Source organism: Lemur catta, chromosome 6 (assembly GCF_020740605.2).
Source record: "Lemur catta isolate mLemCat1 chromosome 6, mLemCat1.pri, whole genome shotgun sequence".
Taxonomy (NCBI): domain Eukaryota; kingdom Metazoa; phylum Chordata; class Mammalia; order Primates; family Lemuridae; genus Lemur; species Lemur catta.
Window position 1 is genome coordinate 33,450,825 of NC_059133.1, and position 22,869 is coordinate 33,473,693.

Here is a 22,869-nt window from a genome sequence, read left to right on the forward strand (position 1 = left end):
TGCAATATTATCTTTTCAACAACGATTATTTAAAAAGAATGGTGTTCTGATTCAGTCCAATAATTTAGGTTATTTAGGGCTAACACTGGTTTACTCATAGTCTAGAACTCTGTGAAAAAAATTTTTGATTCACGGAAATATAGCTGCTATACTTTGTTTTCAAGTGATCCAGCCTACAACTTGCATTACTTGCTGCTTTAGAGATTGAGAGTAGAGGGAGGGATAGGGTGGGGGGCGGGTAGAGAGACAGAGAGAAATGTGTTGATGATCTAGTCTTTACTTCCATTTCTGAAACAGTATGTGAGAAAATTATGGGGCAATGATAATGGTGTTAATAGTTCTCACAGTGCTTGCCTAGGTAGTTGTATAATCAGTTTGGGTTTGGCAACTAGCAAAACAGAAACCACAGTGCTACTTAATTTATATTTAGTTAATTATAATTTTTAACACACGGAAAGCTTTCTTTTTAGATTTGCTGCCCATTATACCTGCATATTATGTGACTTGATTATTTTGCCCATATCTCCCTCTACTGGAAGTTCCAGTTCTGCTTTATTATATGCTTTAGTTGTAGTATTTACTTAGTCTTATTTTTTGCACACCCCATATCACTATTCTACAGAGGTTTCTCATAAGATAGATTATAAGACACGTCCTTATACAACAGGTTAATTGGGCATCACGGAGGGAGGGGAAGAAAAAGGCAAGGAAGGTTATTTTCTATATATATGAGACCAGGATATCTCTAAGTTCATTTTGTTTGTTTGTTTTTTATAGCAGAGACCAATGTACAAGGAAAGATAGAAAAGTCATATATATACATGTTAGATTATGAAAATATTAAGGTAGGAAAATGCATAATAAAATTTCAAAAATAATTGTCTGTTATCGTACTTGAATGTTACATAGCACTTTAAGGAAGAAAGTACTGTCAGGGTTTACAATAACTCATCTCTATTACTGCTAACATTTACTGCAAGTATACTATGTGCCTTTTCTAAGCTAGTTACACAGTGCTCTTATCCCCATTTACAGAGGAAAAATCTGAGACCTAGGGAAGCTGTAATGTATCCAAGTTGGCACAAACACTAGGTGGCAGGGCAGGTGAACCAAGGCAGTTTAACTTCAGACCCATCAGCATGCCACAGTAGTAAGTACAGGGGACAATAAAGAAAATCAGGTAAGACAGCAATAAAGAAAAGCAGTAGGCAGACTTGACCATCAAAACCAAGTCTGGCAAGAATATCCTCTACCAGAGGTCAGAAATCTTAAGACATTTCACATTCACTCTATCTTCTTAATTCTTCTACTTTCTTCACTCCCCTCAATACCTCTCTTCCCATCAGAAGTAATCTTAAGGTTACTTAAGATTACTTAAGAAATTAAAAAGTAATATATAAAATAATTAATAAGTCTTTGAAAAGGGAATAAAATATTTTTGTAAGATTTTATTGTGGTCTATTTCTAGAAACAAAATAAACCTACTGCTTCATGCCAAGTTGTAAAGCAATAATACATTGCACACAGCATAAATGAATGACAGCAATCTTTCAATACACTTACTATTGTAGCATCATCAACTACATACACAAGGAGAAACAAAATCTCCTAAAACTCTGTGAAGGTAGTAATCACTATGACTTCAATAGGACTGCTGAACCAGTTAGGCATAAAACCTCATTGCAGCTCAAATGCTTGTAATCTCAGGATGAAACAAGAGTGATTTAGATGTAACCAAAATGTTTGTACTCCCATAATATCCTGAAATAAATAAATACATAAATAAATAAAGAGAAAAAAAAGAAAAAGAAAAAAAAGGAGTGATTTAGAACATTTAGAATGTGATATAAGATAAAATGCAATTATGTGCTAAATTTTGAGATGTAACTGTGTTACAGGGGTTAGGGGAAAGGTCACTACTGTCATTATCACACAGCCCTAGATCTGTTCTATGGTCTGGTAATTCAAGAATAAATCAACAGTGCCCTCTTAATAATAATCTTCACAAGGACATAGTAATATTTTGTATTCATTTCTACATGAATGTCCCACAGATGTCTTCAATTCAAAAGGTTCAAAACGGAACTGAAAGTTCTCATGCTCCCAAAACCTTTCCCTTCTTCTTATTTTCTATCATGTTTAATAGCCTATCACTCACTCAGTGACCTCTACATTATCTTAAGTGCTTCTTGGGCCCTCAATCCACATGCCCAGCCACTCATCAATCCTGATGTAAACGTGTCTCTCCTTTGGAACCTCCTGCCCCTATCACTGCTGTAGTTCAAACCCTATTAATGCTCACCAATGATACTGCAATAGCTTCACAGCTGATTTTTTCCAAGGTAAAATTGAACCTGAATAAAGCTAATTTGTTACAACTTATGATTCATCTATGAGACATAGTGTTTTATCATTTATAGCACATATGGACAACAAATGTTCAATGTGGGTTTAACGGGGCTCAGCAATTCCCAGTCAGAATTCTACTCAGATGACATATAGGTTGAGCTTACTTCAGGCTTTGTACAAATTTTTTCCTCTCTGACCATCTATCCCATGTGTTTTCATGGCTCACTCTGACTTCCTTCAGGTCTTTCCTCAAATGTCACCACTTCATGAAAACTTCTCTGACAATCTTATTTCAAATTGCAACCTCACTGAATTCTTATCACCCTCCAAACTTTTATTAATTTTATAACATTTATCACTACCTGATATAGCATGTAAGATCCAAGAGGACAAATATTTTTATTCATAACTGTATCCCCAGAACCTAGAATAATATCTGGCACATAGGAGGTACTCAGTGAATGAATGACTGAACAAGAATCAGGGTTTGAATTCTGGTTCTCAGAATGTCTACCCCTGTGGCCAGGAGCAATTTCTTTACCTGCTCTAGGACTCAGTGTCTTTAAATATAAAATGGGGGAAAGTACTTGTTATAATGTCGTTTTAGGGAATTCACACACATATACCTTTGTATATATGTATGCATTCATATACACATGAGTATGTATTTAATTATGTATGTATTTCACTTAAACCTAAACTTAATTTAATTTAAATGTAAGTATGTGTTTAAATACACATACAAGTATACATTTATTATAATTTTATTTTTAACATATATTCCTAACACACAGCCTAGAGCAAATAATAGACAACCCTCAAACCATGAAGTCCAAATTAAGTTACTGAATGTTCTAACACTTGGGACAACTTTTCAACTTTGTTAGAATAAAGGATAGAAAATACTCAAATATCTAGGGCCAGAACATCATACAGGTTACTAAAGAAGAACTTGAAACAAAGATCAATAAAGATATTTAGCTTCTAAATGTTGGGCCTACTAGGCAGGAGAAAGGAGATTTGGGCTCTGGAACTTGAGTGCAAGACCACCATCATTAGAATGAAGACAAGACAAAGGATGGATGAGCTGCAAATTGAGAACAACATAGAAGTCCTGTAGTTAACACTGGGAACTATATTCTAGGTAGGATGAAAGCAAGAATTACTAAGTGTTTGGAAGCTCAGTGGTTAGTACTGAGCACTGTGTCCCAGAATCAACTTAAAAGTACCAGAGAATGTTAGTATTAATGATACTTCTTTACTAAATTTGATGTGAAATTTGGTAGATATAATCTTGACTATGCTTTAAATACCTGGAGTAGAGTGGCAAGCTTGCTATACCAGAATGTTTTAATACCCTATAATTTCAATCCCTATTTTCAGAAAATAAAAGAGATACTAGATTTCTAAAAATTCAATAAGCTTTGAGCTTCATTTAAAATTAGAAGCATTTAAGAATAAACTCAATAAATATGTGTTAATATTTTCTGAATAATAAATTTAAATTTAATAAATCAAATATGATTTTCTTAGCAAAATACAAAAAAACTCCGGTTTGTAAAACATTAAAAAGTAATATAGTTGTAAAGGATACTTAAAAATAAATCTATTTCAGTTCAGTAAGTGCTTTGAAATCAACTTCATCCTTTCTTATTCCTACCAAAGATATATCACTTCCTACTGCAGTTGTCATTTCTGAACACCACTATAGGCTCCACTGCCCCTCAGTGCCTCAAAAATGCCACTATCTTAGTAACCACCACTGCCACTTTTCTTACTGAGAAGAACAGTATTACTTTCTTCTATGTTGATCTGGGCCTAGAATTGTAGGCTTCCAAGAATAATAAAGACTTGTCAGTTTGTTTACTATGGAGGCAAGACACGTAAAGGACTTTTTGTCCCAGGGAAACTGTACATTTAAGTATAGTTAGATTACTAAGAAGGTATTTGAGAGAGTAAAATTAAGTCATCTCTCTCTCTTAAAACAACTGTACTTTTTTTTTACTTTTTGCGTTTCAAGTTTAATTTCATTTTACATTCTTGTTGTAAACCTTATTATTTACATTGTAACATTAATTCAAAATAGATATGTCTATTCTACTCTTAACACAATTTAGTTATAATCAGTTGCCAAGTAAAATGAATGAGCAAAAGGAATTTGCACTAAATATACACTTTTCTCTGCTTAGCTCCTACCATACCTCTACCAGATCTTCTTTGCTTCCTTAATTTTTTTGTATTGATGTGTATAATTCATAAAAATCAAGTCAATTTTATTTTCAGGCCATTATCCAACGTGACAGCTATATAAACAATAAACAAATAAAATATCGACCTAAACTTTAAATTCTCCATTTTGCAATGATCATGTAAGAGGGAAGAATTAAGTTTCAGTAATTGTCATTGGTATCAGTCTCAAGATACCGGTCTGATTAACTCTTTGGCTGAATCTGAAATGCAGTTTTTACTCACTAAAGAAGGGACTATTTTCAGCACATGATAAAGATTACTTAAATAAGTGTTTAAAAATATAAATATTTCTTAATAAGAAATCAAATGCTATAAAAAAAAAGAATGAGTACAAATGTTGGTCTAAATCCAGGTGAATTAAACAATGTTTTAATACTAATAATGCTTTCAACCAGCAGTTCTTATCCTGAGGCCTAAGAGCTGAAGAGATCTATGAATCACCTAAAGCTGTGTGTAAAGTTTTGTGTCTATTTGTGCTTATATATGCCCTTTTTTGAGGAAGAGCTTCCATAACATTCATCTAAATCATCCATTTAATGGGATTTGTGACCTAAGATATTAAGAATCACTATCTTTCAACAGTTTACTCACCTTTCAATCTTGCACAATATTAATATTATGACAAACAATTCAGTTAAGTATGTTTCCTCTGGCTTCTAGAGATTATTTTAAATATTCAAAACATGAAAACTAAGTAGTGAATACTTAAACAATCTATGATTATTCTTTCTTCAGTAGTAGACAGCCATTAATTCCTAATATAAAGTTCATATTTCTAAAGTTAGTCTAACATTGAAATGATAACTTTTTTCTCTCCAGTATTTTTATTATTAAACAGATCTTCTTTTACTGTTGATAATTTAAATTACTAGGCTGAGTTTTTTAGATAACATATATCAAACAAAAATTAGAAATAATTTAAGATACCAAAACATACAGGTCAATCTGTTCCATTTTACAAAATATATGTTAATAATAGTAAATGGTTTTAATAAATTTGCATGATCTAGGCTTAAATCTATAATGAAGGCAAGCTTATTCTAGGTATGTGTGTGTGTATGTGTGTGTTAACTGTCAACATTGAAATGTTGGCTAAAAAAAATGTAAGCACCATATTGGTTAAGTGAGACATGTTCATAAGCCACATGAGTCTGGAGGTGACTATTTTCGTCCTTCTGCCACAAATGAACATCCTAGGCAGGTACTTCTTAGATAGAAAACTGAGGCCTATAATTAAATGTCCTGTGTAAGACAACACAACTAATCAGAGTTAGAAATGGATTAGAACCAGGTGTTCTGACTCTTGGTCTAGTCTGGCTCTACCTGAGAGGAGAAGAGTATGGAGAAGATGGCTAATATTTATTAGATGTCCACTCATTTAGGTGCTAGGTTTAACATGTATCTTATTTGCTTTTATACAAATCTTTCAGGCAAGAATTATGATTCCCATTTTTCAAATAAGGAAACTGAGGCTCAAAGGCTTAACAGACTCACACAACATTATACAACACTAAAGTCAGAACCAGGATTCAAAACTATGAGTGACAAACACCAAAATCTATATTCTTTCCATGCTGCCTCCAATTTGCTTACAATAGCAGCCATGTTTCCACCTCGAGAACAGTTAGTAGATAAGGTCAGAAGGTGAAGAACTTTATTTTGTGGGAAATGGAGACCTATTGATGGCTTTTCAGCAAAAGAAAGATCAGAACTATGATTTCCATTTTATGATTTTAAAAATAAATCTGAGAGTAGTTTGAATGGTAACACTACTGATATGTAGAGTCTAAAAGCAAAAACAACAGCTAGAAAGTTATTGTAAAAATTCTGGGCCGGGCGCGGTGGCTCATGCCTGTAATCCCAGCACTCTGGGAGGCCGAGGCGGGTGGATCACTCGAGGTCAGGAGTTCGAGACCAGCCTCAGCAAGAGTGAGACCCCCCCATCTCTACTAAAAATAGAAACAAATTAGTTGGCCAACTAAAATATATATAGAAAAAATTAGCCGGGCATGGTGGCACATGCCTGTAGTCCTAGCTACTCGGGAGGCTGAGGCAGTAGGATCGCTTAAACCCAGGAGTTTGAGGTTGCTGTGAGCTAGGCTGACGCCAGGGCACTCACTCTAGCCAGGGCAACAAAGTGACACTCTGTCTCAAAAAAAAAAAAAAAAATTCTGTTGCAAGATTTAAAAAGGCGAGGGGACACTGGACTATTTGCTATGGCAATGGAAGTGGCAAAAGAAATGAAGAAAGAAGAGTTAGCAGATTATGAGCCTATTAACAGGAATGACGATAATGCCATTTATAGAAGGAGCTCTTAAATCACTGAGGTGATGAGATGAAAACACAATAAACACAGACCAAAGTAGTCATGAAACCATGTAGGCAAGTCTTTGTTTTTTTTTTAAACTGGGGGAGAAGTTTAAATCATGCTCAGTGATGATAACAGGTAATCATAACTGCAGGCTTCCAGTGAAAGATTAACGATTTGAAATAATAATAAAAAATAAATATATAAACAAATAGGGGGCAATCAAATTTATTCTGATTGGCTAACCATAGGAAAACATTAATATAGTTAAGGAGATTTTAAAAATGCACTAGATGAAAGTAATATCCAATCTCCATGAATTTTGTTTGACTGAATTTCTCATAATCAAAAGATAAGGAGAGAGGGGAAGTAGAGGAGGAGATACCATTAAAAACTAGAATATAAATTCAAGTTACAAATGATCTCATCTAAAAGGAACAGCTGAAAGCACTTTCCATATGTCAAACAGACAAAGTATTATGACAAATTATCCTTGAATCCCGAAGATTTGTTTACATTGTTGCTCTCCCTTACTTATGATTATAGAAGCTCCCCAGGAATGAGGTTGACACTGGCCACTATCTTGTAATGTGATTTTTATTTTCACAATTGAAGTCTCCTAAAAAGACCCAAAAAATCGAAAAAGGAGTTCAGAAAAATATATAAGGCAAGTGAATAAATAAAAGTTACATACAACATAGTGAAACACATCACACTAATTATATCTCTGTTGTGTTCTCACTATTTCCAACGACATGCTTTATGCCTTCATGTGTTTCAAATTAAACATGGGTGCAATTCCAATGCACCCAATTACCACCACCACCACCAATAAAAACTACTTAGGCTGGCCAAGAAGAAACTTAATCTATTAAGATGCAATAAAAATAATTTAAAGGAAAGCTCGATAAAAAAAATCTATCATAGGCATATACTTTCTGTGTTGTTCAATTAAAAGGATAGTAAATTAATTATACAGATCATCACCAAAAGTAAGCAATTCTATAAACATTTAAAAGTAAAAAAAAATTTAATTTACTCATCTATAAAAAGAAACTGTTTACAGTGCTGAGAATATAACAGTGAAAAAGATAAACATTGTTCCTCTGTTTTTTGACAGTTTATAATCTACAGATACAGATAAGCCAAACAATGACAACAGCATGATAGTTGTTAATATAGTTGTTATAGAATATGTGATTCCAGTTCTTGACAAGGAACTCCTTTATTTCTTTCAAGGAAAGACCTGATTACATCATCACTACCAATCATCATCACCACAACCATCATCATCATTTATTAGCCACAATTTATTGAACCCATGCTACAATCCCAGATCTATGCTAGCTGCTATATATATGTCATCTTTAATATTTACTATAACCCTGTTCTACAAGTTAGGTAATATTATACTTATTTTTGAAAAAAAGGAGGAAAAAACAAAAATCAGCTACAACAGCTGCAACAGACAGATGTCAGCTTGTAGATGGTCTGTAACAGAATGTGTTCCCCAAAGCACACACACAGCCAATTGTCTAAGTTAACACAGCTAATAAGTGGTGGAGCCATGATTTGACCAAGGCAGAAGATCTGCAAAGCCATAATTTATGCATGTCCTTGAAATACAGTTATTTTCAACATATTTCCTCTTTATCTTAAAAATTTTTTTTTCTCTAATTCTTTTTATATGATCAATGGAGAAGAAATTTTCAAGACTCTGATCAGGCCAGAAGATTATGTGGTGAATGAAACCTACAGAAATGGCTACACTGAGGATTTTTAGAAACAACTTTGTCCCATAAAACAGGAAATGATTGTGTCAAACATCTGTTTGTGTACTTTCACACACTGTGCATATAGCTCTGAGAATTGTGTTTACTTGTAACTCCTGATACAGAACCAGCAAAAAACCATACTCCTTGTGAGTCCCTGATAAAAATTCACTCCAGTCTCCTTGCTGTTCCTTAAACACATTTGCATTCCATGTTCTCACTATCCACAATGCTTTCCTTCCAGGTGTCTTCATGGCTCATTTTTGTCCTTATTTAGGCCTTTTTTCCAGTGTTACCTCAATGAGGTCTTACCAGGACAACCTATTTAAAACTGAAAACATATTTTCCTCTTCTACCTCCTCTTCTCTACTCCTCCATTATCTATTTTTGTCTGTAGCACTTAAAAAATCTTTTTTTGTCTATCTCCTCCATCTAGAATGCACGCAAGATGAAGGTAGGGATTTTTGTTTTATTTACTATTTCCCAAACTCCTAGAAAAGTACCAGGGACATAGCTGACACCTGGTAAATGTTTCCTGAATGAATGAATAAGTGAATTTCCCCAAAATCACACAACTGGAAGTGGTAGAACTGGAACTTGAACCGTATCTGACTCCAAATTTAATTGCTAAATTATACTGTTCATAATAGCTAACAATTCCTTAATAAGATACAAATCTGGTCAAAGGATTCTAATGTTCTTCTCTGACACAAACAATGGACCTCATATAGTGTTGGCAAAAAATGGCCATCTTCACATAAACAAAAATTAAGATTTCTGATAAGCACAAATTATAAAAATTCACTTTTTATTACTAGAGGCAGCTGATCATTTGTACAATTGAAGTTTTGTATAAAAAAGTTTGAAGGGCCAGAGATATTTCAAAGGTAGAACAATCTAGTCTAGATTCCACTGTTGTTGGACAGATACAAAATTAATTGTAAGGTTTTCCCAAAAGATGTTAGCATTTTATTCCTAACTTAAGAGAACAAATAAATGTTGTTATTCATTTAATTACTCCTTACCAGGTATTTTATTAGCTACCTAATCTGACCAGACATCATTCTAGGCATTAGGGATACAGCAGTGAACAAAACAATTCTTAAAAGGGGGAAAGACAGTAAAAAACAAACAAACAAACAAAAAACCAAGAAATGAATTAGTCCCATTAAATATTGATTTTAATAATAAATGGACTTGGTAATTAATTGCTAAATAATTCAGAGTAGACTTTTATCAAGGTGGTGAAGAGCTTAGACTCTGGAGTCAGATGACCCAGGTTTGAATCTTCCATTACAAGCTGTGTCCCTGGAAAATTAACTCCCCAACTTACAATTTCACAAATTGGAAATAACAGAACCTATTTTGCAAGGATGATGTAAAGACTAAAAGAGAAAATATATATGAAAACACTTAGCACACTGCAGGATATAAAGTAAATATCAGTTAATCCAATTATTATTATGATATGTAAGACAAACTAATTCTGTTGTATGAAGACTAGGCTAAACACACATGAAAGTCTTAGGTTTTGTATCTAAAGATAGTTTCTATTCTGTTCTATTCTATTCTATCCTATCTATTTATTTATTTCGAAGCTACCATGAGTCATTCATTAACTTGTCTATTCAAAAAATATTCTTTGAGCACTTAATGCATGTCAAACATTTTACTTGTTGCTAGGAGCTACGAATACAACAGTTGACAAGACAGACACAGACACTGCTCTTCCGGAGTTTAAGTAAAGTTGCGATGTTTCATAAGCATGAGATATTATGAGAGCAAACTAAAGAGGTGCCTAACTTTTCAACAATAAACAATGATTTAAAGAAAGCAGTATTTACCAAGTGATATTATAACAGGCCCCTCTAGTGGTGCTTTGCATTCATAGTATGGGCAAAGAATAAAGTTCACTAGCAAGGGCAAGGTTTGGAAAGTCTGAAACAAAATAGGAGAAATCCCAGGATCTAAGTTTTTTGGGGGGGCAAGTTCTTGCTCTGTCACCCAGGCTGGAGTACCGTGGCACGATCGTAGCTCACTGCAGTCTGTAACTCCTAAACTAAAGCGACACTCCTGCCTCAGCCTCTTCAGTCGCTAGGATTACAGACAAGAGCCACCCAGCCAGGCAATCTAAATTTTTTGAGAGCAGGAAACCGTAGAGCCTACAAAAATTCATGGCACATAATAGATAATTTAAAATCACTGCTACCATTGTAGTCTAAGGCCTGGCTGGCATCCCTTCCTATGGCTCTCCGCAGGCTGGTGCCCTTTCATGTTCCTGGCCGCCTAACTTAAGGCAACCTCCTTACACAATCACTATCCTATTATATGTTGTTATTTCCTACTTGGCCATTACCGCCATTTGAAATTATCTTTATTTCATTAACTGTTTATTAATCTTCTACCGTGTATCTGGAATCTGTAAACCCTGTGACACAGCACTGTTCCCCTAGTTTCCCGTGAGTCAAACAAGTATTGTTGAATTACTAAATGAACGAACGCCCCTGCCCTGCTTCTTGCTGTCTTTAAACTGTGGAAATATACACGCACCCAGGGAAGACAGAGAGATCCCGGAAACCGTCCCCGCCCCACCCCTCGGCTAATCCCCTCGCTCCGCGCCTCCGGACGTGCCTCCCCAGCCCCGCCTCGGGTCGCCCCGCCCCGGCCCGCCGCTCCCCAGGTTCCGGCGCGCTTCCACCAGGGGGCACCTTCGCAGGCCCGGACCTTCTCCTCCGCCGCACCCCGCCCGCTTGTCCCGCCATTCACCTGATCCCCTCTCTGCTTCCACTAGGGGGCGCGACTCGGAGGGCCGGGCCTCCACCTCCGCCACCGACCTCCTCAGCGCTGTCAGCACCGTCTCTGGGGGCAAGTCGACCAGCTCCTCCCACACGGACTCTGTGTAGAAGTTTACCGTATGTGCATTGGAAATGGACAAGGCGTCCCTCAAGAACCGCAGCAGTCTCTGCAACTTGGCCCGCAGCGTGGGCAGGTCCGGGGTCACGGGGAGACGACCAGAAGCAGCCATGACGCTCACCCTCCGGGGCTGTAGGTGGCGCAAACATGGCTGTGCGGCAACAGCGCGACCAAAAGTAGCACAGGCCCTATAAGTTGAGGTCCGAGTAGAGGCGATCGATTGCTTCAGTTTGATGACGTATTTTGAGAGCGTCTGTTGTGATTTTTTTCTGGCGCCGGAATTCGTCTGCGGAAATGGCGCCGGTGAGGCTGGCACGGTGGCAGCAGAACGGGGGTTTGGGGACACGTGGCGAAGGGGGTTCTTCGGTCGCATTCAGGAATAAGAATGTGAAACAGAGGATATGGCGGCCAGACAATTCGCAAGCCTTCGTGGGGAGCGTTCGCGAGGGTATGTAAGAAGGCAGCCATTTACAAATCCAAGCTTGCGGAGTCCTGGTGTACGTGACCCGCCAAAGCTCCGCAGAAGCGTTTCCGAAACAGACTGGGTCCTGCCTGGGGCCGAAGAGACCGATCCTAAGCTCGCTGAAGCTGTGGGCTTCGCAGAGCTCTAGATAGGAAGACGGGGCAGCGTTGCTAGCTTTAAACTTTTAGGCGTCTTCCTTGACATAACCCCATTGTTTCATCAGAACTCTTTTTCTCTATATTTTTCTTGTGACACCGTAAGCAGTGAGTGTCTACTCGTCCTCTGAATGTGTTATGTGTATGTGTCTGCTCCTATACTACGGTAGAGGATAGAGAGGACTGTTAGAAACATACTGCCCCAAAGCTTTGCTGATGACAAATACCCAGTAGCCTTCTAGTCTTCTTTTATTGTTTTTGCTCGTCTTCGAGTCAGTTTATGTTTGTCTTTTTGTCTGTAAGGTTCCTCAGATCGCACTTGGAATGTATAATATAAATGTTGAATGTGTTCAGTCTTCTGATAATTGCTAGCTGTTGAGGAAGTCATACACCATCTTCTCTTTTACGCTGAAGTATTTTCGAAAAATCAATTGTATGGTAATTTCTCCAACATAAAATAATAAATGTGCTGTTTTCTATCTTAAAATTTTTTTTGAAGAACCTGATTAAGCGGTTTTAGATGAATGAAGGAATTTGTTTCAATTTGTGGGTACAATTGTAAACCTCAGGTTGTGCAACAGTCAGAACCAGTCAGTTTTTCTTTAAGGTTCTTACTTGCATGACTTTTGTTTGAGATTGTCTGCACGACTAATGTTAACCTGGTCGTTTTGTAAAGGGCTGACTTGCTTTTCAATCTATCAGCTTAAATTTCTTGCTTGAAGGAATCTTTAAAGCAAAACATTAAAAAATCCTAGCGTCTGAATTTGATGATGTAAAAAGATTTTCATTTCTAATTAACGACTTCATTTTTCACTTATTTTCTGTGCAAGTAATTTTGACTTAATATTCCTCAATGTAGGACAAGGCTTTGCGTTTCGGAGGAAACTGAAGATTCAGCAAAATTACAAGAAATTGCTATGGAGGAAAAAGAAGGCTCAAACATCACAGGAATCCCAATTCAAAGATCGATACCCAGATCATCTGAAACATCTCTATTTAGCTGAAGAGGAAAGACTCAGGAAGCAACTAAGAAAAGTTGACCAGCCTTTGTCAGAAGAGCAAGTTGACCGGCCTTTGCATGAAGAACAGCATAGCATTGACCAGACTTTGTCTGAAGATCAGTGTAGCTTTGACCAGCCTCAGCCAGAAAAACAATGTAGCAAGACAGTAAAGTATGTATTTTCTTCTTTTGAAATCCTTTATTTTATGAAAGGCATTATAGGACAATTTATTTAGGAATTGGAATTTTTCTCATTTAATGCATTTTAGAAGTCAGTGTAATTAGGTGAACATATTTTCATTGAGGCTTTATTTTTAGCTTCAATAACCAATGTAGGCTAGTTTAGCTTAATTGAAAAAGTAATGAAATGGGAATTAAGAGATCTGGGGTTTGGATTTCTGCCTCTCAAGTACACGTGACTTGCTTGGACCATAGTTAACTCCTTTTATTATTATTATTATTATTATTTTTTAATTTTTGAGAGGTTTATAAGTCTGGCCATTAACAGCATGGTTTCTAGAGCCAGACATGACATGTTGCTGCCCCAGTGCCCTTTTCTCTAATGGGCACAATAATACTATAATAAGTGTGTACCTCAGAGCCACCATGTTGCACAAGTCCAGAATGGATTATTCCCATAAACTGTGGTGTTCCCAAAGTGTTTCATGAAATTATTGTAAAGACTAAGTGAGTTAAATGTGAGGCACTTAAGAAGGTGTAAGGTATTTGATGAGTGCTTATGGGTGGTAGCTGCTACTGCTCTTATTACTAATCTGGATTTTCTGCAGAAGAGTGGGAGTGCATTGCAGTTAAAAAACAAATGGACTTTGGGAGACCTTGAGGCAGGAGGATTGCTTCAGGCCAGGAGTTCAAAGGAAACCTGAGCAAGGGTGAGACCCCTTCTCTACAAAAAACAGGAAAATTAGCCAGGTGTGGTGGCATGTGCCTGTAGTCCCAGTTACTTAGGAGGCTGAGGCAGGAGGTGCTTGAGCCCAGGAATTTGAAGTTGCAGTGAGCTGTGATCAAACCATTACACTCCAGCCTAGGTGACAGATTGAGACTCTGTCTCCAAAAAAAAAAAAAAAAAAAGGCACAGCTCCATAACACTTTGGCTTTTTAAGAGCTATCTTATAAAACTGTTACTGCACATCAAATAAAAAAAACATGCTAAAATTTAAACTTAAAAGAAGCCAGGTGTTACTTGGAACTCTAATTTTCTACTTCACTAAAATTTTGTCTTTTAAAGTAGTGAGCTATTTGTGCTAAAACCAGCAGTAAATAGGACCCCAGGAAAGACATAGTTGGAAATAAAGGCAGAGACACTAAAAGTTTAGTTTTTTCAGTAGGCTTATTCATGATATTATTAAATAATGAGTGTAATGCTCAGGGAAAAGTTTAGTACTAGAAATGCAGATTTGAGTCATTCTCAGTGATAATTGAAGTGAGGAGGATTAAATCATGAGACAAGATAAGAAGGTAAAAAATCATTTTTAAATATTACTTTTTATTTTGAGGTGAAAACAGGAAAAAATTGTCATTGGAGAAGTTAATTAAACTTCTCAAAACTGGAAGAAGAGGGAAATACAGTGACAACTAAGTCCACAGAGGAAAGTTGTGAAAAGTAGGGGCAGTTGATTATCATCTACAGTGGTCCCTCATTATTCACAAGGGATATGTTCCAAGTACCCCCAGTATGCCTGAAACCTCGAATAGTACCAAACTCAGTTGCTGTCAGTTGGAACACATTTCTGTTGATGTCTTCTACCCACAAATTTAATGCTTTTTCCATCTTAAATCAACACGGATTTTTTTTTCTTCATAATTTCATGGATGGAAGAATTGTTCTTACTGTAAATCTTAGCATTCTCAGCAATACAATTTTTTTCTTTCCTTAAGTAGAAAGCTTTCATGTTTTCACTTAAAGAAAACATTTTATGGCTTCTCTTTGTCTTAACTGAATTGCCAGCATCACTACTCTTGTGGTTTGGGCCATTGTTAAGTAAAATAAGGGTTACTTGAACATTGCAGTACAATACTGTGACAGTCAATGTGATGACTACTAAGTAACTAATGGGAGGGTAGCATATACAGATTGGATGTGCTGGACAAAGATAATTAACATCCCAGGTGGGACAGCACAAGATTTCTCATGTTACCCAGGGTAGTGCATGATTTAAAACTCATTTGGTTCTGGAATTTTTCCATTTAGTATTTTTCAGACCATAGTTGACTGCAGGTAACTGAAACCATGAGAAGTGAAACCGTGGATAAGAGGGGCACTGCTACTGTACTATAAAGTTCAAGGAAAACAACTGAGAACAGGTCTTTGGATTTGTGGACTAGGCAATCACTGATGACTTTGGAGGGAAATTTTTCAGTAGAAACCCTGATTAAGCTTTCAGCGATACATACATGTGGCATTTGAAGCCATGGTCATGAATCTGTCTGCCCAAAGACAAAGAGTATGGAAGCTAAGAAGAGAAATACCTATACCTTAAGGGAAAAATTTGGAGTGAGGAAGACAGAGGCTCTAGCATGACAGACTAAGAAGGAGCAATCAGAAAGGATCAGGAGACAAAAATATCACCGAAACTAAGGGAGCAGAGTTTGCAAATGTAGTGAGTAGTCAGTTAAAAGAGACTGAAAAGTGTCCACTGATTGCGATATTCGACTAGAAGGTCATCACCGTCTTGGCTTGGACACTTTGATTGGAGTGGTGAGAACAGAAATCAGACGTAAAAAGGTTAAGGAGTGAATGAGAAGTGACAATTAGTCAATTCGCTATTCTTTTTAGAAACTTGACTATGAGAGGTTAGGGAACAAGATTGGTAGTTAGAGGGGGACAAAGAATCTGAAAATGGGTAATTTATGCATTTGTTTATTTTTAGAAGGGAGCTACTAAAATATGTTGTGGTTATAGAATGAATATAATGAAAAGTTAAGGGAAAAGATTATTACTGAATCAGGTATCCTGAGGAAATGGATGGAATCCCAAGTGGTTGGATTAGCCTTGGCAAGAGGAACATCTTCAGAGATGTGAGAAGTACTTCAGGCTAGAACAGTTCTAAATGGGGACTAGGGTTCAAGGTGTGGTGATTCATGACTACAGTAGATGAAATAGAATAGCAACAAGGTAGTCAAAGAACTTTGAGGTAAAAATTCATGAACATTCATAATTTCCATGACATCTTTCAATTTAATACCTCTTTCAACCTTTTATTTCTATCATTCATATACTGGTTTCCTTTTTGTTTCGTTTTATTTTTAAAATTTTTTTTTACATTTTAGAACCTTTAAATCTTTCTGTATTTTCACTGTTTGAAGTAGTTCTCTGAGAATCTCCATTTACCACCTTTCAGTTAATCTATAATTTTAAAACTGCAACTATGTTTTTAGTATCTTATTTGGACACTTTACTAGTAAGGTTAATGTCCTATTTACTTACCCCATTTTTCTCCCCCCTCAGTTAATTTACATTATGAGGTTTCACTGTATAAGTACTATATTTGACATAATTGCACTATAATTTTGATTAAACCATTTTTATTTCTTTTGACTTGTCTTAATTTATTTTATAAGGTCCTTTAATATGCCAAAGAAAAATAAAAAGAAAACATCAAATCAAAAAGCACAAGAAGAATATGAACAGGTACAAGCTAAGCGTGCTGCTAAGAAACAAGTAAGTTCTATTAATACTTTTAAAATATTTAGGTGTATTTTTTCGTATTTCTCCTAAGTGTATATACCTACTGTGCTTCTTAGTGTTGGTCACATAGTATTTGCTCTGTAAGAATTTGTTGAATGAATGAATGGTCTGAACAGAGGGGGAGAATTGCATTATGTTCAAATTCTTGATTTGTTTATATTGTTTCAGGTAATGCTAGTAGCTGAAGAATAGGATTTTAAACATTGTACTCATAGGTTAATAATATGAGCATCTGGGAGAATATTTTTTAGAGTATAGTCAAGGAACTTATACTTTCAACACATGCCTCAAGAGATTGTTATGTATAATAAAATTTGGGAACCACTGACCTAAGGAAAATACAGATGATTTTCATAATCTTACACTGAAGCATGTAAAAGCCAGAGGAGAGGTGTTAGAAGAAAATCTTTACCATAGAGTTGGTCTTGTCTATTTAAAAGAAAAAAACAAAAAACTAGCTTAACTTAGCAAAATGTTGCCACTCTATTACCATTCAGAAGACCAGAATTATAGACCAGAATTAGGCTTTTCCAAATGAGTAGAACAAAATTATGATTTTGTAGAAATTATGGTTCTTATTTTTTACATTGAAGCTTTATTCTATAACTTTAAAAAGGATAGTATGTCAATAAAAATACCTCAAAGATAGCATTGACATAATTTCCCTTACTTTTTTCTTTTTTCTTTAGAATATGTGTAATCAAGAAATCTGCTTAGAGTTCAATAGCTAATGTGTTTATGATTGTTCTTAAATTAGTGGCAGACTGGACTGAATCCAAAACATTTCTCCATGGAAATTCTAGAACTTTGTTTTATAGCTTGTTACATTATGTTTTTAACAACCATTTGATATCTGCCACCTTTGGAGATAGTATACCAGGAGAAGTACATTTAGGGACCATTGTGCTGTAAAACATTTCATATCCTTTTAAAATTTCCTTTCTACAGAACTAGGGTTTTGTGATCATTAAAATTAACAGTTTCTTAGAACTTGCAAATTTTAAATGTTACTATAAAAGCCAACACCATTACCCATGAGAAATCAAAATTGTGAAGAGCATTAGTTAAATAAGGACCTATAACTGATGCTAAGGATATTAAATTTTTTTTTTTACTTGTTTGAAGAAACTCCTTAGGGGTAAACTAGACTCCATGTAGCTAAATTCACAGATCTTTATGCACTTTTTAAAATAAATAAGACATTGTATCATAATAGAATATAATTTTAAGTGATACAGCGTAGCATCATGGAAAATTGAAGAGATTTTGAATTCAAAATATCTGGTTATGAAACTCAGCTCTAACAATTACTTGGGATCTTGAGCAGGCCACTTTCAATAGCACTGAGCATCAGCTCCTTATGTGCAAAATAAACAAAATAACCTAGCGTAAAAAGTTTTAAAAGAATGGAATATGCTATAATTTCACATATGATATATATCAAATATGTATGAAAGCACTTTTTAAATTGTCAGTTACCATGCAGATAGATGTGAGGCTGTGTCATTTTGAGGCTTTATGTTACAGGGGAAATTGATAGACAGTACATGTATTACATTATTTAAGAACTTCTGTTTAACTTTTATACTTAATTTAGTAAGAATATTGTTGTACATTTCAAGTAGTGCTTTTCAGGTCTATATTTAACTTTGAGTTATTTTTTCTTATACTCAAACTTGAGTGTTTATCTTAGCAAATCAAATGAACATGATTGTTCTTAAATGCTCAAAATCATAATGCCTGGCAGAATGCTTTGTCCATATACAGTAAGTAGTTACCAAGTGTTTTTGGAATTAAACTGATAAATTAGTCAGCTGGAAAATTAAAAAGAATATCAGATACAGGTTTCTAGAAATGATGTTTTTAGTGTTATGTGGAACATTAGACTAGATAACCTCTAAAAGCTCTTCTAACTCTATAATGAATTTAATCAAATGACATTTTATATATGTATTTTCTTTTTTACAATCAGTTTTATTTGCATACAAATGAGTAAAACTGTTTAATAACTTTACATTATCCTCTGTTATAGCATGTATCATTATAGTGTGAAGGCAAAGAGGACACACTTTCAATTATGGGAAAGAATTCACATTTTGCAAAATATAAGAGGCAAATCTTAGAGTATTTGCATGGTGATAGCTATTTCAAAACAATTTCTATACTATACTGTTTGTTACTAATGAAAGCTACATCTGTTAATATTTCAGGAATTTGAGAGGAGAAAACAAGAGAGAGAAGAAGCTCAAAGGCGCTACAAAAAGAAGAAAATGGAAGTGTTCAAAATATTGAGTAAAAAGACTAAAAAGGGCCAACCAAACTTGAATTTACAGATGGAGTATCTTCTTCAAAAAATACAAGAAAAAAACTGAATCATATTTTTTTCCTCACAAGTTAAATACCTGCTGTTTGTTGAGTTCTTTTGTACGTGTAATAGGTACCTCCGAACAATGAACTTGATTCATCAACATAAACTGCATTGCTAAACTCTACTAAATATAAAATGTCCAAATATTTTTGTTCTTTTAAAAGAAACTTTTCTATATATGCTCTACATAACATGTTTCTTACTTATTTGCCTCTGAAGGAAGGTTGGCCTGAAGAACTGAAAGAACCTTCAATTTGGGAGACAGGCTCAAGCATGTAGTACTTTTGTACCATATGAAATTTGTATGAAATAAAATGTTTTGAAAATAAAGGATCAGAGCTTCCAATGAAAGATTTCAGTGAAAAATTTCAATTTAGTAATCAGCTATATGGTTTTGAAATTCATTTTAATGATGAAGGAGGCAAAGACTCCCCTTGGGTTATCTATTTATTTATTTTAAATTAAGTACATGTTACAGGGGGATGGTCTTTCCAGATACTTGGGTGCTGAAATAACCTTCTGCCTTCACAGTATAACAGGGTGTTCTTCATAAAGCAATTTAGCTTATGAACTTAGAATCTGATATTTATCAACATTCCCTTAAATGGAAGTACATAGCTTGTTCGTGTAAGATCTTTTAAGTGATGATGATGGAAATTCAGCATTGTCACAGCCAGAATTAAGCTTTTGAGATCTTGTGGGACCTTACACTATAAGAACATTGTCACTGTGTCATCCCTGCTGATACTGCGAGCTGAGGGGAAACTACTGGAATAGTTGTTTCTCCTGCCTTGCAATTAAGGCAAAAGTTCAATGGGAAGTGCTTAGGAAACACTGAAGTTACTTTTTTTTTTTTTTTTTAGGAGATTGGTCTCACTATTTTGCCCAGGCTGGCCTTGAACTCCTAGGCTCAAGTAATCGTGTCTCAGCTTCCTGAATAGCTGGGGCTACAGGTATGTGTCACCATGCCCAGCTTGAATGTATTCTTTATTGCACAGAAAACCAACACTCAGAATTTTACAGTATACTATATTGCATTTAAAATAAGCAGCCCAGAATGCCTAAATTTGGCTATATTGGCAAAGGCAATACATTATTGTGCACAGTAAATATCTCAGTAAATTGTTTTATAATGATTTTATGTCTGTACTTCGAGACGCTTTATCATGACAAAATATGGAAGGAGATCTAATCCTTTTGAGAGAGGAGTGAAAATTAGTTAAGTCTATTTTAACTCTTAGTAAGCAGCTACTATGTGAAAGGTTCATGTTGAGGAGTTATTCTTTAAAAAAAATATCAAAGTTTTTACAGGGGAGTAAGTGCCAAATAATGACATAGTAGGGCAAAGAATAATCAGTGACAGTCATGTATAAAACAAAAGGTCCAGACTTTAATGCAATAAAGAATCACCCAGGGAGCCTCTTAAAATGCACGTAGCAGGTCCCAATCCCCAGAGATTTGGATAGTGTAGATGGGCTCAGTAATGAAAATTCTAAAAGGCAACCCCAGTGATTCTGTTGTGGTTGGTCCTTATACTACACTTTACAAAGCATGGGACCAGGGCCTCAGAGAAGAAAGATTTTGTTGAAGAAATCAGAGAAAGTTTCACGGTAAAATAGCATTTGAGAAAAGCCTTCAAGGTTAAGATTAGAGGTGAAGATAACATGAGGAAAATTACAAGGAAAAGGAAACTTAGATATTTAAATATCTAAAAATTAGTTATAAAATACATGTATATTATTGTTATGGATGGGGGATAGCACTTATATCCGTTTCCTTCCACGTGGAGTGGGCACCATCAGCCTCATGGTCTTAACTAACTACCTGTGCCACTTGTTCTGCCTAGGAAAGGTAGAGTGACATCCAAATGTTTGAGAGGAGGACCTGGGTTGCCAGCAGAGTGCATGTACTCTTGCTGTTCTCACACTGTAAATTTTGAAGAACAGGCTCTTTTGATGAATGGTGGAGGGGGATGGACACAGCAGGGGAGAGGCCAGTGTTTTAGGGAATGTATCTGAAAATCTGTGCTGCATGTGTCAGTTCATCAGGAAATATAACAGGAATAAAATTTGAGGGAGCACAGTATGTAAGCAGAGGGGCTTTGGTGTGGCCAGAGCTTGTGGTTTCAGGCTTCAGACTTTAATGTGGACTTAGGGAGTTCAATCTCGGTAGTTTGTAGAGCCTTCTATTAGGGCATTAATTTGATTTTTGGAAATGTGCATTAGACTTTTAATTGGTTCAGTTTTGGCAAGAGGCTTTAAGCCTTAAAGCACATGAGATTTTGCCCTGAAGCTTAGGGTAGCTTTGTCCACAGGAAATTGGTAATTTCTACAGAGGCAGGGTGCAATACTGGGTTTTAATAGCAGAGGTGTGTAGGCCTCAACAAAGAAGCGGAATGTGGAGCTGGGGTGGTGGAGACATATAGGCTTTAGCAAAGGGATAGAATGTGGGAGTGGGGCTCACCCAAATGCTGGCTTCCTGGGTGGCCTCAGCACATGTCAGCCCAAGGTGAGAATTAGCAAGTGACTGGCTGTGCTGACATCAGCAATGGCACTGACATGTGCAGGGAGTCATGTGCAGGCTGCTGCAGTGTGACCTTGACCTATATTAATATGCATGTGTGAGTGGCAGGGTTGTCAGGTGCTGCTAAGATACTGGAAAGCAGTCTCATTTTAGGCAAGGATTTAATGGAAAAAAAGAATATTAATACCTATACCAGACATCAATGACTATATCAGTATTTGCTACTTTTAAACTTCAAGGTCTAACTTGTTCATGACAGTCATTGAAACACAGTATAAAATAAAATTTTCGGCCGGGCGCGGTGGCTCACGCCTGTAATCCTAGCACTCTGGGAGGCCGAGGCGGGTGGATCGCTCGAGGTCAGGAGTTCGAGACCAGCCTGAGCGAGACCCCGTCTCTACTAAAAATACAAATAAATTATCTGGACAACTAAAAATATATATAGAAAAAAAAATTAGCCGGGCATGGTGGCACATGCCTGTAGTCCCAGCTACTCGGGAGGCTGAGGCAGTAGGATCGCTTAAGCCCAGGAGTTTGAGGTTGCTGTGAGCTAGGCTGATGCCACGGCACTCACTCTAGCCCGGGCAACAAAGTGAGACTCTGTCTCAAAAAAAAAAAATAAAATAAAAAAAAAAATAAAATTTTCAATCTAAAGAGATTTTGAACGTACTAGATGGGAAGGATAAGAACCAGGTCAAAGGAGATCTGGTGATTGGGACTGCATCTCTGCATATCCTGTGCTTTGTAAGAGGGCATCGGTGTTTCAAATGCCATTCTCTGAAAGAGAAGATAGAGTGTGTCACGTTAGATGCATGGTGATAAATTTAACTTCTTGCTGCCAAGTTTCTTCCAATTTAGTTTATGTATGCAGGTCACGTGACTAGAATGCTGCTGAGGCTAAGGCTGTTAGCAGTTACCCTCCTTCCTACAGATCCGTGGGTTTCAATTATAGAGTTTCTGCTACATAATTGTCTTTGGCAATAGCAACTACTGGATTCTGGAGGCATAATTTTGTTTAGGATAACTGCCATTAAATTTGCTGGGTATGAACCAAGTGTTGTG

At 36.1% G+C, this 22,869-nt stretch overlaps 2 protein-coding genes across 2 annotated transcripts in view; one reads left to right on the forward strand and one right to left on the reverse strand.

The window, feature by feature from the left end:
- The window catches only part of METTL25 (methyltransferase like 25), a 78,051-nt gene extending 66,283 nt beyond the window's left edge, over nt 1–11,768 (reverse strand). Inside the window, exon 1 of the mRNA XM_045553296.1 lies at nt 11,446–11,768. Within this exon, the coding sequence (XP_045409252.1) occupies nt 11,446–11,704 (259 nt within the window). The 5' untranslated portion in view covers nt 11,705–11,768. The remainder of the gene's footprint in view (nt 1–11,445) is intronic.
- On the forward strand, nt 11,468–19,630 carry CCDC59 (coiled-coil domain containing 59). The gene is made up of 4 exons (XM_045553297.1): nt 11,468–12,040; nt 13,070–13,382; nt 16,790–16,889; nt 19,127–19,630. The coding sequence occupies exons 1-4, from the start codon at nt 11,887–11,889 to the stop codon at nt 19,286–19,288; spliced, it is 729 nt and encodes a 242-aa protein (XP_045409253.1). The 5' UTR covers nt 11,468–11,886; the 3' UTR covers nt 19,289–19,630.
- Nucleotides 19,631–22,869: the final 3,239 nt, after the last annotated feature.

Excerpts from the sequence above, each read along its gene's own strand:
- CCDC59 (XM_045553297.1), top strand. The coding sequence starts at position 11,887 with ATGGCGCCGGTGAGGCTGGCACGGTGGCAGCAGAACGGGGGTTTGGGG. Across the intron at positions 13,383-16,789 it reads CAATGTAGCAAGACAGTAAA|GTCCTTTAATATGCCAAAGA; the intron begins GTATGTATTTTC and ends TTATTTTATAAG. Across the intron at positions 16,890-19,126 it reads AGCGTGCTGCTAAGAAACAA|GAATTTGAGAGGAGAAAACA; the intron begins GTAAGTTCTATT and ends TTAATATTTCAG.